This window comes from Grus americana, chromosome 10 (assembly GCF_028858705.1).
Source record: "Grus americana isolate bGruAme1 chromosome 10, bGruAme1.mat, whole genome shotgun sequence".
NCBI classification, from domain to species: Eukaryota; Metazoa; Chordata; class Aves; order Gruiformes; family Gruidae; genus Grus; species Grus americana.
In genome coordinates, this window is record NC_072861.1 from 12,431,650 (window position 1) to 12,447,865 (window position 16,216).

Sequence of the window (16,216 nt, forward strand, 5' to 3'; positions counted from 1 at the left end):
ATGGGGGATTTTTGCATTGTTGTTCATCATGAAAATATTTTTACTGAAGTTTAACAATAGCTAACTACTGAAGGAAGGATGAGGGAAGCTTGTCTTTTACTGCTGCTTTGTAAGATAACAGGAAAGTTCGAGACTTTCCCACCTCAGAAGATATTTCTCCTGCTTATTTTATATTTGAAACATCAGCTCCTCATTTCCCTCTCTCTGCAGGAGGTGCTTGGCAAGTGCTTTGGAGGACCTGAATAGTGATATCACACGAGGCTGGCAGCTCTCCCTCTCCTCCAAACGAGGGGAGAGGAGATGCTGAGACAGACTGTCTAGACATTTTTCAGATTGCTCAGTGTTCTCCATCAAGGCCTGGACCATCTCCCAGAGATTCCTACACACAGGGGACTCTGCTCACAGAGATCTCAACCAGCCCATGCAGACCCATCTATTGTGCAACCACGCCATCTTCCCAAATATTCTGGGGGTGCCCTTCCCCAGGCTCTCTCTGCAGAAGTGCATTGCTGTGCTTCAGGAAGAAGCAGAGCACAGGGTGTCCTCCCAAATGCCCCTGCTCTCTAGACACCTATCTGAGGGGGAACTGATGCTTCTCGAAATTGTGAGCCTATAGTTGCCTACTTAGCAGCACGGTAGTGCTGGGAAGCTGCTAAGAAATCCCTGAAAATAACTGTTTTACAAGCAAGCAACCAGGCCAGCAAAGGCAAGAGCTGCTCAAGTGACAGCTCACTGCAGTGGCAGTATGCAGCCCTCTTGACTTCCAGCAAAAGCGTACAGGCTTGATAAACCTCCCCTCATTTGATAAACAAGTATCATCAATGCATAAAAGTGAGTTTTCTCTCTCCTCAGTCCCGTTCCCCTCACTTTTGTGGCACTCGGCTGTATCAGAGCCTGGCTTCAGCCACTCCACCAGCTTTCTTCCTTAGGACAGGCAGAAATGCTACAGCATCTCAAGATTTTTCTGGCCTTTTCATTTTTAGAGTTCATTAGGATTAGTACTTTTACGCATCTGAGGCCATCTAAATCATGGTGCAGAAAATTAACACAGAATCTCGTTGTTCTTTATGTACACACAGCTGACCAGAAACCCACCACTAGTTTATGTTACATTTCTAATTTTCAAATTATGAAATATCATTGTGGATTATTTCCCCCCCCCCTCAGAGAAACTTGCAAAAATCAAAGCTCCTGTATCCCTGAAATGTCCATAATTGCTGCCACTTCCATGTAAGGTTTGACCTCCTCCTCTCAGGAATGTCAGGTAGATTATAGTAAGCACTCAGCTATTCAAGCTTTGATTCTCATACATTCATAGCTAACCATCATACAATTTCACTTCTTTTTTGAGGTTCATTTTACATCCCTTGTTCTGCAATTAAAAAGCATTTTTTGTTTTGATTACTAATCATAATGTGACAACCTTATTCATCTATGTCTCCAATTAACATATTCATTCAGCCAAACTCCTACTAGAATTATATAGGATCCTAATAACAGTTGAATCAGTAGCTTGAGATACAGACTGCAATGTTCAGTCAGTCACCTATCAGACTCATCATGCAGAAAAAAACCCTTCCCCTAGAACCTCGGAGCAAGGACCACATAAACATCTGGTCATTATGGAGACTTCATTTTTCAAGAATGGACGTAAGGAATACATTTGCAAAAGCGTATCAGCACAGACACATTTGTGTATGCAAAAAAATAAAACCTCAACATACAAAGTAGTCATGCGAAGTAATTTTACAGCAAATGCTGATTTTGGCAGGCACCAGTGCTACATGCATAATTTGCCAAATGCACCCCACTAGCCTTTTTCTTTTCCCTAAAGTGGTCCTAAAAATTCCTTCACAAAACAAAGATTCTGCACATCGTAGCATTTTCTGAACTGCCTGTCGAGCAAGCACAGTTCCCATAGACTGCAAAGGAACTGCTAAGTGACCACACTTTAATGCCATTAAGCTACTGGGCTTCTGACAACCATGTGTTTGTGTAATGAATCAGTCAAATTAAAAGCGTGTGACAAAAATGACTCATGAGTAAATTCATCACCGCTGAGACTCCACTTCAGCACTCCTTCACCACTAGTCAGCTGAACTATGAAGATGCTTCCGCAACATGGCTGTTTGGCAGCAACTAGGTGAAATATTCCCAGCAACATGCAGTGGTGGTGCTGGCTCTGCATGTCCTCCTGGATTGGAGTAAGCTTCTGTACCACAAACACCTTTCTGATTCACAAAAGGAAGGGGGAAAAAAAAAAAATCACACACTAATACAGATAGCTTTCTTCTGGCTTTTTAGAAAGTCTCTGCTTCAGAATGAGAACTCTCCTCTTAGTGCAGAAAGCAAAATATGAAGACAAGCTGGGACTCTGAGGAAACATCCTGTTTCATTCAGATGCTTCATTTCTTATGGAGTATCAAAGTAGTCAGTCATTCTCTTGCCAGAAGTCTCTCACTATGACTTAACTATAAAGGATTGCATCCACCTCTACAGTCAAATTCCCACCCCAGGACAGTCTGGGCACCACAGAAACCTAATAGAGGGCTGACCACGCAGGAGCTACACGTTCCCCACTCCCATAGGAAGACAGGGTGAAGACCATCAGGGACTGTTGTTGAGCCTGGTCTTGAAAACACCACTAATGGGGATTCGACAGCTTTCCCACCTAGACCTTCCAAGTGCTTCATTACTTTTCCATACCTTATTTAAGTTTTCATTGCTGTAATTTATGTTTATTCCTTTCTCTGACAGTGGGCCCAGACAACACATGGGCACTGTACATTTATATTTACATTTACCCACTGGAAGACTTATCTTTCCCCCCACCTCTCTTAGTCTTTTATAGGTAAAGGATTGCTCCAAAGAAGGGATGTTTAATTGTCCTTGAGATCCTCAAGATGCAAAAGAAAAAATGTCTCAATAGTTAAAAAAAAAAAAAAAAGAAATTATGTCTCTTCCACTTCAAAGCCACAAATGGTCCCAAGACACTTTCGGCACAAGACAAAACATCCTTCTTCATAACTCAAGTCTGTGAACAGCCACCTCAGGCTGGTTAATCATTTTTACGGCCATATCTGATTTATTTTTTTTTAAAAAACTCTTATATTTAACACATCTGTTAAATTTTGCTTTAAAACTATTTTCCCTCCTGGTATGTATACAATAGTACAGATATGGCTGCAAAACCATAATTTACCTCGACACTCTGTTCTAGTTGGTGTGCTCTGATATCCTATACGACACTGGCATATGTAGGATCCTTGGGTGTTCACACAGTCTCCACTGATGCACGGATTCTTCTCACATTCATCAACATCTGTGAAACGTAGACAATATATTTTTATTAAGACAGTGGTTGAAAGGTATTCGGGTCTGTAGGGGTATTTTATTGTTTTGTAGTTGGAGAAATAGTGTGCTTCAATCTGAAAGGAAAGGGGACACCACTGAATTCCCAGTAAAAGGATCCCATGTTCTAAGCTAAGCAGGAGCTGGGAAAAAGGAGTACTCAGCAAGACAAGATATTGCATGTGTGAGAGGTAGAGGCCTTCATCCCACACCGCCACATTCCCAGACCCAATGGAGAGAGATTTTGACAGAAGCAAAATCTTGCATGTAAGAGACGGCTAATCCTTGCTCCTATCACCAAGCTTTGGCTGAGTTCCAAAATTTAAGGGCTCAAAAGCCCAACAAGATACTCCTGATGAGCTGAAAGAAGACTTGTAAATCTTACTAAACCCAAGATCATGACTGCTTTTTTTTTTTTTTTTAAACAATAGGTCATTTGCATACTCAAAGAGCTGGTAGCATTTTAAAAAGGTCATTTTCAGTCACTAATAAACACATTATAGTCACAGGTTAGTAAAATAAGAAATCCTTACTTCTATATAATTTTGTAGCACATTACAAGATTTGTTAAATACTGTGTTAAAGGCAAAGCTGCTGTAAAAATAAGTTTGCAGTTGAAAGCAATTAGTTCTTGGAAGCCTATTTACGGGTGGGGTTTTTTTTCTGGAGGAGGGGTTGTTTTATTTAAGAACTCAAGAGTTATTACATTGTGTGGAAAATAATTTTCTTTTTCTTTAAAACAAAATTGCCCTCTGTGATTTACAGCAGAAAACCACATACCAATGCATTCCCCTCTAACATCCAGTTGGAATCCTTTGTTGCACTCGCAGCGGTAGCTCCCAGGAGTAGGAATACAGCGCCCATTAAGGCAGAGATGTCGGAACAGTTGGCAATAGTCAGTGAAGTTCACCGGCAAGATCACTGAAATGAGAGTTGGAAACATATTTTAATAGTTCATCATAATAATTTTTGACAATCTGCAACTGGTGCAGCATTTCCTATTAAAAGTCAACATTTACCTTCCATCATAATGTGAATTACATAGTAAAAACAGCATTGGGAGAGAGAAAATGGCACTTTGACGCTTTGAGATTTGTCTGAAAACAGCTAGCAACCACTAATTTTTAAATTGTGGCAAGTCTGATCCTGTTTACCTCTTTTGCAGGACAAAAGAGGACAGAGTCTGCTCATATCTAGGGGTGAAGTGGGTATGTGGCACTGCAGGGACTCTAGTAGAAGCCTACAGTAGCAGAGAGCAGGCAGACTGGTTCACTTATCTCCATTTTCACAGATCACGGAGTGAGAGGAGGGCAGGGATAACCCTGGAAGGTATGCCTGTACGGTCTTTGGCAGGCAGATGTGAGCTGGCTCTGTCCGTGCTCCCAGCTGACCAGAAGCTCTGCAGCTACGTCAGTGCAGTGTCAGGCCTTAGTTAACATACTTTGCCTCTTAGGCTTATTAGCTCAGCTTGGTGCTGAACCAAGACTAAATAGTTGCAGCTGGTGCCAGTGCAAGCAGAGCCTGCTTGCATCTGCACAAAGCATGGGCGAAACGAGCTTGTGTTTACTTGCAAAAGAGTATGTGGCTATGCCTAACGATTTCAGGTGGCACATGCCTACTACAGACTATATAGGCATGTAGTAAATTCTGCTCTGGCTTCCTCCTTGCTCTAGAGAAACCTAACCTATCCACGCGTATCAGTGAAAAAGTTCTTTCTTCGCCTTGGGTCAGCCCCAGTGTGCAGCAGACTAGGATTTTTATCAGTACATTTCCTACCTTGCCAAGTGAGAGTGAGGAAAACAACCTGAAAGAAGCTGCTTTCTCCCAGCCAAGCTCTTTAACGTAAGTAACTATCATAACCTGGTCAAAGAGCTATTCACGTTCCTCAATGTTGACATGCAGCAAAGCTCACAATAGCCTTAAAATAACAGTAACTACTACAATACATGGGCCTCAGTACCAACAGTGACGATGTAAGTTTTGAATCTGTCTTAACAGGGAAAACACTACTAACGAGGTATACTTGCTGTAAGATAGATGGTAACTAGGCTATAATAAGAAGGATATCCAGAGACTATATGACCACATTAAGTAAGTAAAAGATACCAACAGCTGAAGGGAGCGCACTGCTCCTGAGAAATGCATTTTTTTAAAGAAGCTAAATGCAAATGGTGTAGGGAAAGTTTATTCTTTCTTTCTTACCATGAGGTGGTGGAGCCCGAGACGGATAGACGATTTCTGGCTGTTGGGGAGGGAAAACACCGGGAAGGAGTGGTGGAGGGATGACGTCAGGACGGCCCGGAGGAAGGTCAGGTCTTGCTGGCAGCAGGGCAGCTACTGTGCACAATTTGCGATACTCATCTAAAACATGAAAACATGAATGCTGTTTTAGACTCTTATAGCCTTTACATTTAATCCAACCCTCCCCCCTTTTCACAGTGTTTCAGATTAGCAATAACAAACCTTAAATAATCTGGAAAATCTGAGCCTGTATGTTTTCTTTATAGTAACAAGCTTTGTTCTGTGAATCAGGTCATTAATCCATAGGATTTTAATATTACTTGTCAGAAGATTGCTAGTAAAAAGACAACATAACTGACATTCTAGATATGAAATTGAACAGTGAGGCAGGGACCTGATCTTAATCTACTTGGTCTTCTTTCAGGAAAAATCTTTGATGAACTCAGTGGGAAGTTTACCTAAAGAAGGACTTTTGGACTTGATCCCAAGTTAATTTAATACAAAGCTTGCCACAGAGTTAGAAAAATACTGAACAGGGGAAAAAGCCCAGTTTCAACTGGATTTCTTAAAAGTAAGCCTCCTAAAACAAAGAAATAGAAATATAAGCAATGAGGCAAAACCAATTAGAGAATGAATACACTAACACTATTTCCCTGTGAAAACGAAGTTTGCCAATAAAAGCAGAAACCAAATGAGGTGCAGTCTAAGGAGCGTAGACAAACAGAAACTAAGTCAGATCAACACCGAGTTCATCCTTCCCCAGACGATGGGAAAATGATCTATTTTGCGGTAAGCATGGCCTATGCTGAGTGTTATGCATTCTCCTATTGTTTATCTCTATTAGTGGCATCTGCCCTACTGCCCCACTTTTCCTCCTGCCCCCAACTCTTTTGTCTTCGGGAAGTGTGGGTTCGGAACATGCGATCCAAGGAATGCATGCAGAGTATCACAATTAAAGACCACATTTCCAGCTGACCTAATTCATGTCCACAATTCATGTGTACACAAATAACTGTTCGTGCAGCCAGTATCTTTGAACTTCAAAATTTTAAAGTTTATGGCACAACAGGGGAGAGGAATTATATAATGAAACCAAAATGCTACAGAGATGCATGAATTCCTGAAACAATATAAAAAAATGTGTTGGGTGAACTAAGCTGGATATTTCAGCCTTCAACACTTTCACCTCACTTCTATTTCCACCTGTAAAATACATTAGAAGCTCTTCCCGAATCACAGAGGATTTGTTAAATAAACATGGTAACCTGAAGTTTTGCTTTTCCTGATTATGATCTTTGGATTTATTTTAATGTTTTTAGGTGATGAGTTTGTTTCATGTGTCACTGCGTTTCTCTTCTTAGAGTGATTTTAATCTTTAAATTATTTCCAAGAAAAATTTATTGTATTATGTATTGTATTTTATTTGGTTTTTTCCTAGCTTTCTATTTTGCCTATTCGTATGTAAGCTGATCTGCTCTCAAACTGTGATAAAACAGAGACATTCAGAAGAAACAGCGTCTATGTATATACATGCACAAATTCCAATATGCAAATGTTTGCTAATGATGGTGGGTTTAATAGTTAATTTTCTAATCACACATTCTCTATAACTCACTGATCAGTCTTTGTGAAAGAAACAATACTCTATTTCTTTTTCACTCTAGAGTGGTAACACCCAATTATCCAAAGCTAATCCACCAGGAGCCAAGGCCTTCCGTGCAACAAGAAGTCATGGCCTTGGGGCTGCCCATTGCTTGAATGGAATTAGCACACATGAAGGGACTGCTGAGGTGAGAATTGAACATGCACACAGCTGGATGCCCTGAGATACCACTTTTAAAGTATTTACAGTGTCAATGGTGAACCCTGTCATTCCACATAAACAATTATTGCTGCGTTATGCAAAGAAATACAGTGCAAGCCTTTTTTATTGCAACTTTAATCTCCATATATAATTACCAGCGATAAACAGCCTATTTTATAGTGACATCTGGGTCTGCTGCCCACATTGAAAATGCAACCGCTCGGTTACATTATGGAGCTAGTGTTCCACTTTATACTGAAGTAAATTTCCGTTTCAGAGTTAGAGAGACTTTGGGCCATTGACAGCTCTAAATTACTCTTTTTGCTTTCTCAGGATACATTAAGGAATAACTGAACTTGATTAAATAATGATAGCAATACCTTACATACATATAAGGCCTTTCAAAGAATTTCAAAGCACTTTTCAAAAGAGTAATTTATATCCCAAGTCAGGAAAAAAAAAAAAAGAAAAAGAAAAAAAAAAAAAAAAGTGGCATATAAGCATGATCTGGAAGACCCTGCATGGAGTTATGAGTCGGGAAGTCCTGGGTTCTAGCTCCTTCTCTACCACATCTCAGTCTGCGGCCTTGGCCAAATTACTTCACTTTTCCACCCAGTTTATTCACTAGTTAGAGATGAATAATTATAAAGTATGTAAAGAAAAGAGGGACTGTGTTAAGACTGAAAGTTTTCTCCTTGTCTTCCTATTTCAGATGAGCATCAATAGATTACACTATTTTGTTAGCATTATTCTAGTCAGTCTTGGATATTTAGCATGTTTAAATATTATTGAGATAGTGACAGAACCAGCAAGAGTCTTCCAAGAGTTCTGATCATAGACCTCTGCTCCAGTATTATGCAGTTTCACTCAAAGGATTGAAAACAAGAATAATAAACACTCCCATACCTGACCTCTGACAATTTCTTCAGAGTTACACTGCTATAGTGTTATGACCCCCATTCCTCCCTGAACTCTGCACCTCCCTTGAGCTCCTCCCTTAAGCTTCTAGTATTCTTTTTTAAAGCATTTCACTAGGTCTCCAGTCCTAAACAGTCTCAAAAACATCCTTCCTCCACTCCCTCACACTTAGTTTCACAATCTGCTCACCATCTTCTCAAAACTCAAAGCTCACATCATCTGGGGATCTCAATACACAGGGAGGCGATAAAGTACAGAACATTTTGGTAGCAGACACAAATCATGTTCTGTATCAAACTTCAGGAAACAAATGGCACCTCAGAAGCTAGACATAAGAGGAAGGAAACCCCAGTTTTCCAATGAGAATGAAATGGCAGAGGGAATTGGGATCTATTAGAAGGCTCTGGGGGAAGTAACTTGAGCCTGAAGAGGATGTTGAAAACAAAATCTGAATCAGGTAGGGTTGGAATAACCAGGCTACAAAACATTAATTAGAAACAGATAAAATCCTTTGTTTATGTCTGCTTAGCCTAGCTTCCTGGGGGTCCTGAGCACCCTGGCATAGAAGGCTCTGCTTTGAGCAGGGGGGGTAGACTAAATGATCTCCCAAGGTGCCCTCCAGCCTCAACCATTCTGTGTAGTTCTTTAATGAAAATATTACTGATAAAAGAAAATCACTGCCTAATTCAGTGTTCAATCTCGCTTATAAGAATACAGGTGGATTCATACCAGTGGATCTGATCGGGCACATTTCAGGAGCGGTGGCTGCACCAGAAGACCAGCATCGGCCGCTGTCACAGCAGCACTGCATTTTGGACAAAGGCTGGGGGAGCTGATTGCCACAGCGCCCATTGGTCAGAGAAGAGAAGCAGTATCCAGGACGCACATCTACCAAGAGAAAGAAATGGATAGGTAACCATCAGTCCAATGAGGAACGTGACTTTCACAAAAGGGAAAGGTCCTGTTTTTCTTGGTTGATTACATTATCGATGACATAGCACATGCAACATTACAACAATCAGAAAACAAAAGGCAGAAACCCAGAAAAATCTAGATAGTATTTAGGCTGCTCTGGATTCAGGTGTAACACCTCCTGTGAGAATGTTGAAGCGAAATATGGAACAGCAATGAATTAATGGAGGCAAAAATAGACTAGAAATGTGTATTCAGTATATAATAAAATATAATTCTGTGCCCCCAAAGAAAAATTGCAGTGTCATCTCTATTAAAGATAGTACTTGATCAATTCTGTTTAAACTTTGATTTGAAAGCCACTGATGTACAGCAATTAACTCACAGCATTGCAGCTCTGAAAGCATTAATTCATTTTTCATTAGTCATGGCCTCCCCAGCTGAAGTATGTAGTGATTTGACAAGATATAGGCTTGCAGGCAAGAAAGAGCAACGCAGCTTTAACTGGTGCCATCACATTGTTTATGGAGATGTTCTGGCTTCCTGTATGAAAAGGGTAAGCACGTGCTGTACAAAGAACGTCCTGTACCCAGATTTTATACACTCAGCTCTAACAACATTGCGCAGAGATCCCTCAGCTTAGAGAAGGGGGAGAAAATGTGGATGGGAACAAAATTTAAAAAATAAAATAAAAATCTTGTGATACAATCTGAAGCTCTGAGCAATTGTTTCACAATATGTCACATCATGTCAAACTCAGTATAAGCTGTGGTGTGATTTGATGCTGCACAATAAACCAGACCACGTTTGTTTCTAAAATATATGAACATTTGCTGTCAAAATGTAGAGGAAAAAGTTGCAGATAGAACCTTACAACAGCAGACACCATTCCCTAAAGAAACAGTATCTCAGTTACCCAGGGCATGGTGGATTCATCTGTCTAGTAACAGTGCTTTCCAGAGTTTACTAGCTATTCTAGTGGATATAAAAAAAAGCAGGGAAGTTTCTTATTATTTTGAGGAAATTGATATATCGTGATATGTTGGGAGAGTCTGTGATGGTTCTGCCTTTTATTAGCTGGAACCCTGAACACGGATATTACTGGCAGTAGAGCTAAGAGAGTCAGTTGGCCTTTGCTTCCAAACTTTAGTTAGTTCACTCATAGTATCATATAATGGAAATCTAAAATGGAGGAAAAAAATTATCTACCTGGTTCTGTTACTGGTCCTCCATTTTGTCCTGGTACCCAACTAAACTGCCAAACACATACACTCCTTAATCTACCATTTTAAAATTCAAATAAAACTCTGATGCAAACTGTTCCCTGCTGCATCTGTTATAATTTTGGTCTTGATATGGAGTGGAGAGATATTCATATGCTTGGTGTGATGGTGGGGTGGGTGATAAGGAAGGAAGTCCTCTAACAGACCCTATCATCATCCTTCTCAGTTTTGGTCAGTACCAAGTTTTGAAACGCTTAAAAGCGGTAATGGGCAGAAGTGGAAAAAGGATCTACATGGGATCTGTGCAAGCACACAATGCACCGTAAAAAGGTAAACACACAGCAAACTTCTTTGTCTACCTACAGGTATAAGAGCTTATCCAAAAGCCACATAATTTTCAGAAAAAGACAGTAAGTTCATTACAAAAATGCCAAATCTTCCCATATTCCTAAATAGAAGTGATTATTTTTTTTTTGCTCTTTCATTTTCTGTTCCAAATGGTAAAACACACAAATAAGGCCAAGAACAGCAGGAAACAACTTCTTTTTACTGGTTCAGCTTTTAATATATTAATATTTTTCAGTAAAAAAATACAGTGTTTTGAAAAGGCAAAAAATCACCATGAAAATAACTTTCAAGAAAAATGTGCCTAAAAAAAAAAAAAGGGGAAAAGAAAAAAAGAAAAAGCCATTGAGAAGTAACACTGACCAAACAAATTTATGCCAGCTGGAACTATGGGCTAGCAGCTTTCTTCATAGCACTCTTCATGTACTTGGGTTGAGATGTCCTGCTCTTGTTTCTGCTCTTCAGCTCTAGGAGATATTATCTCTGCTTTGTCTACTCTAATTTTTAAGGTTTGTAATAATGGAACTCCTGGTTCTTCCTTTGGATGTTTGGCTCTAGCGCTGCTCAGTTTGAGTCCCATAAGGGATACATTTCTTAGAAGCACTTCCTCATCTCTAACAGAATAGACACGTTCAGCTAACACTTTTCACTTAAGACAGGCATGTTGTGATTAAATCAAGATTACATGTTTTGCCCAGCTCGAATACAGATTTGGGCTCTGTCCCTGTTAATATGACAAGTATGCAATCGGCATATTAGACATGAATCCAAAATATCTGCAGATAATTAATAGTGCTTCCCATCTAGCACGTTTTGCCTTGGACACAAAGCCAAAATTTTAATGATGGCTCATAGTCTGGCATATTACTTAACACAGCCTGTCATCATTTAAATACCCAATTCTCTAGCTGAACTATTTCAGCCTACAAATACACTGGGTAAAAAGGCTGGAAAACTACAGGAATATAACATGGGTGTGAATGTTGGGCAGTCCTGACAGAGCAATGACTATAAAAGGTAAAAAACAAATGGAAGTTGTGGTCCTCTAGAAATTTTTTGTTACAGAAAGGTAAACATCCTTCATAAACATTAAGTACAAGCAGCAATCAATGATTTAATGATCCACAGTCAGTTAGGAGCTATTAATCTGAAGAAATAAAAGCAGCTCCCACTGTCATTTTAAGCGTACAGTATGGATCCAATCTACCAAAATGCTGTTCTTGATAATGGAAGAAATATAGTTCCTTTCGCGCAACCTGCAGAAATTGAATGGCACCATTCAAAATGAATCATAACCCAAACTACTTCCAGATCTCTTGGGGAAGTTAATATCATTTGGTACTTTTGTCTGTGAAGTTGTTTGGTTTTTTTAAATTTTTTCCCAAATTATTTTCTACTAAAGGTACTAAACACAGGGTGCTCTCTTGAACCCCACGGGTGGCACTCTGTATAAGCCCTTAAATAAGCCAAAACTCAGGAAACAAACCTTTCATTGGATTCTCAAATGACAATAATTGCTCAAAATTCAGCACTGGCAGTGAAAAAAGAAATTACTGCATAAAAATGAGAAAAAAAAAATTAATTGAATACTTGACCTGCCTCAGAGCAGGCTGTATGCTTCCCAGAAGCAGTAAGTGCTAACACTACTCTTTCGTGGCTTTGACACTGCAGTGGCAGTCATTTAATTCACACAGTCCTTTCGTTCCTGCTCTGGCCTTTGGAAGACAGGTTCTGTTCTGCCACAGTGAAAGCCTGAAAGAACAGCACTGCCAAATCATCAACAACATGAAAGCAGATACAAACGTCCAACACCCAGCTTATCACACTACTTGCTTTAATGAAAAATATCTGCATTAAGGTCATAACACTTGGAATGAGGGAAAAAAAGCTGTTTGGGGTGATTAACTTCTTTCTCAAATATATTTGCTTTTCTAACGACTGCTGAATATAACATGGACTAAATCAAAGACAAACATGACAGCAAGAATATCAAGGAGATAGATTAAACAAGTTCTGCCGATTTTAAGGCAACAAATACAGCATAACAGAAAAACTGTAGTAAGAAAAACGAAGGGGAAGGTCACAACAAAGAGGGAAAGAGGAAACATATCCTGGAAATGGAAAACTCATTTCAGAATACGTATATAGGCACATAATGTACTTCCATATAAAAGAAGGATTTCAAGATCATGGGTTGAAAAACATTTCTAGTACATCGTTACCCATTTTAGATATTCATGAATGTTCATGACACCTACTGTCTTATTATTCACAGGACTCCACTCACCTATGCACTTTAAGCCATCAGGAGCTGTATAAAACCCTGGAGGACACTTGCAGAAGTAACTGCTAACTGTGTTTGAACACTCTCCTCCATCACAGATTCCAGGAATGGTGCTGCATTCATCAATATCTTTAAGGCAAAAAGAGAAGCAGAGGCAGGTTAGCTAAAATAGTTCTGGCATAAGAATAGGTATTTTGTTATTGGTATTAAGATCAATCTCACTGTGGTCTGAGACCCCCTCCTAACTTACGTACTAGGGGCATAATCAGCAGTTTTGAATCAGGATCTTTTGTTAGGCATCTTATAAACACAAGTGAAACAGAACCTAAGAAAATGTTGTATCTGTAAACTGCAAAAAGCCAGAGAGTTTATTTTACTGCTTAATAATGATGCATGAAAATCTTAAACTGCAGAAGGCATTCACTAACTGTAAGTAAACCATAACCCCTCCAGTTTGAATTCTGCATACTAGAATTAAGAAAACTGTCATGGGACCTGCAATGACCATAGCGATCAGGAGCTTAACCATTATGTCTCATGGTATCTCCAGCAGCACAGCGTCTCCTGGCACTATACTGAGGCAATGGTTCAATACTGACGCAAAGGGAAGTGTAGCACCTACTGAATTGCCCATCCTTCTTACTGCGCTTGGGTTTTTCTTGGAAATCCCCATATAAAAGCATTGAGCAGCTAGCCACTATTTAACTAATGCAATCTGACAGGATTATAGCTAAAAGCAGGACGACTGTAGGCAACAAAAATTACCTTTCCTGGCTTCCTCCACTAAGTGAATGTTCTGAAGTTTTAACAGATTTCTAGACAGTAACTGAAATATCTACTGCAGAAGTCAGGCAACGTCCATAATTCCCCTTAGATTTTGTCAGCAATTTTATAATAAAAGTCCATGTCATGATTTTCTTCACCACCAAATCTCAATCCATATACTAAATCATCATCGTAGATTCAATGCAGAAAAATTTTCAAATTCTACAGGAAAAAAACTAACAAATACCTTCTTATACCTGATCATAGCTGCATATATGAACAGAGGAACCTTGAAGGGTTTCTTCCACAGCTCAGAGTTTATGCTATCTACAGTCATGTGAATAACAACCTATGCCAGCCCCAATTGCTCCTTAATTACCATCAGTAGCCTGCCTGTGATGTGTAGTTACTTTCCCCCTGGTTTCCAGTGAGTGTCTTAACAATGCAGCTGTATCTACTTAGCAGTGCTCTCATCTTCTAGGAACCTGGAGTCCAGCTGAGCTTAAAAATAGCTCGCTTTTTTCCATGGTACCTACAAGAAAAATCAGCAAAGCAGAGCAGAAAGGAAGGTTATTCTCTAGAGTGATCAATGACAACTGCCTGTCACTGCCATCTACAATCACCCAGTTGCTCTCCCAACAGAGAGAATCCAGCCAGAAATAATGGCATCACAGGACTCTATCCAACCTCTCCTCCAGAGATCTACAGATAGACACATGGCTGTAATAATGATTTCACCAACCACAAAAATTTCTGAGATGAAATACTGCAACACCACCCAACATGCCAAGGCAAGGAGTGAATAATATCACAGTCATTAAAAATGATTGGAGGAACTTAAATGTAACGCCTATATAGGAATTTGGCCCCAACAGATGGGGGAACACCCAAAGTCCCGCAGGACCGTTAATGACCATTTTAGCAAGTAGAGAGGATCTCTGTTCTACTTCTCTTGTGAAGATGCTAATACGAAAATTCAGTAATACAAAAATTATCAATTCCTCTTCCCCTAGGTAAAGCATTGGATGCTCTAATACCTTTGTGGCCCCTTACCTTTGCAGGAAAGGAGTAGAGGGATGGAGGTGGCACATAGATAACCAGACCTTGCAGACCAACCCATTCTAAGCAGTGCGGGGCCTTAGGCCCCCTGTGCACACATTCCTCCCCAGCATCTTGCAAGCTGTCGTGATGTGGGTTGCATTCCTTGCTTGGGTGTGTGAGAGGGGTGTGACTTTTAGTTCAGTGCTACTTGGAGGGTGTTGCCAAAGCCTCAAGTCCGAGTGCCCTGGGAGCACTGCTAAGAGACTTCTGGCTTCTGCTCCAGAATTATACTCCACAGGAGTCCCAAAAGTCTCAGTGACAAAAAAATGTGGAAATTGAATTTTGGTCTGAATAAAGCCCTTAATTAACAGACAAAAATGCAGTCGTAAATGGATCAGATTCAAGCATTTTCTGACTCAAATTCACCAATGTTTATCTTAAAGTCAGTGTTGCCACTGTTTATATAGAGTCTGACCTTTTTAAAAGCAAAATCATCACTCTTTATTTTAGGGTTGAGCCTAATCCAAACAGTATTTCACTATTTATATTAGTGTTGACATTCATATAAGCAACATTGTCATTGTTAAGTATGCGAGTTTTATAAAGGTAAGTATACTCAATGTACTCACAAATGTAACTGTCACTCCAGTAAAAATTACTGCCCTAGATCACCACAAAAAAGTATTTACCTCAGCATTAATGCAACTGGAAGAGGAAGGGTTATATGAAGCAGTGAAATAATGTAACACTTAAAATAGCTTTCCACCAGCTATGGTAATAAAGAGAACTTCAGCCAACACATCTCATTTCCCATGTTGTTGCGTTGTCTCTCACTGTACCTGATGATTTTTATCATGATCTTACTTTAATGGGGACCAACTGAAAACCAATACTCGCAATTCAGCATGTAGCTCCCAGTTCTCCTAAATCAATGACCAAGAACACATTACAGCTGCCAGAAGTCCTACTTGCTGGATAGGAAGTTAAACCAAGCACATGATCAGATGTTAATTATTATGTATTAGAATTAATTACAGTTAATTACTATAAGGCAAATACCTTATATTGGCAATTTCAACTTAAAACTCAAAGGGATAATTTAAAAAAGCAGAATGGATATTCTGTTGTTATGTGACTATGCTCTTAACTGTTGAATCACTATCCTATTTCATGCCTCTGGTATAAGGGTGCTACTTTTAATTCTTTGAATTGCATTAATACCCACAAAACTTCAACTAAAATTGCTTGGTACATGCAATATGAAAATGTACTGAAAGTAAGTCTCTGTCTGCTGAGGTTTGAAAATTTACAGATATGGAATTGAAGAAAGGA

The 16,216-nt window shown here is 39.6% G+C and overlaps 1 protein-coding gene across 2 annotated transcripts in view; it reads right to left on the reverse strand.

Annotated features, from left to right (window-relative positions):
* Positions 1-16,216, reverse strand: part of FBN1 (fibrillin 1) — a 153,151-nt gene that overhangs the window by 76,891 nt on the left and 60,044 nt on the right. For both annotated transcript variants that reach the window (XM_054836941.1, XM_054836940.1), the window contains exons 9-13: positions 13,082-13,207; positions 9,044-9,202; positions 5,554-5,712; positions 4,132-4,272; positions 3,203-3,322 (exon numbers count right to left, since the gene is read on the reverse strand). In XM_054836941.1, coding sequence (XP_054692916.1) covers positions 3,203-3,322; positions 4,132-4,272; positions 5,554-5,712; positions 9,044-9,202; positions 13,082-13,207 — 705 coding nt within the window. The remainder of the gene's footprint in view (positions 1-3,202; positions 3,323-4,131; positions 4,273-5,553; positions 5,713-9,043; positions 9,203-13,081; positions 13,208-16,216) is intronic.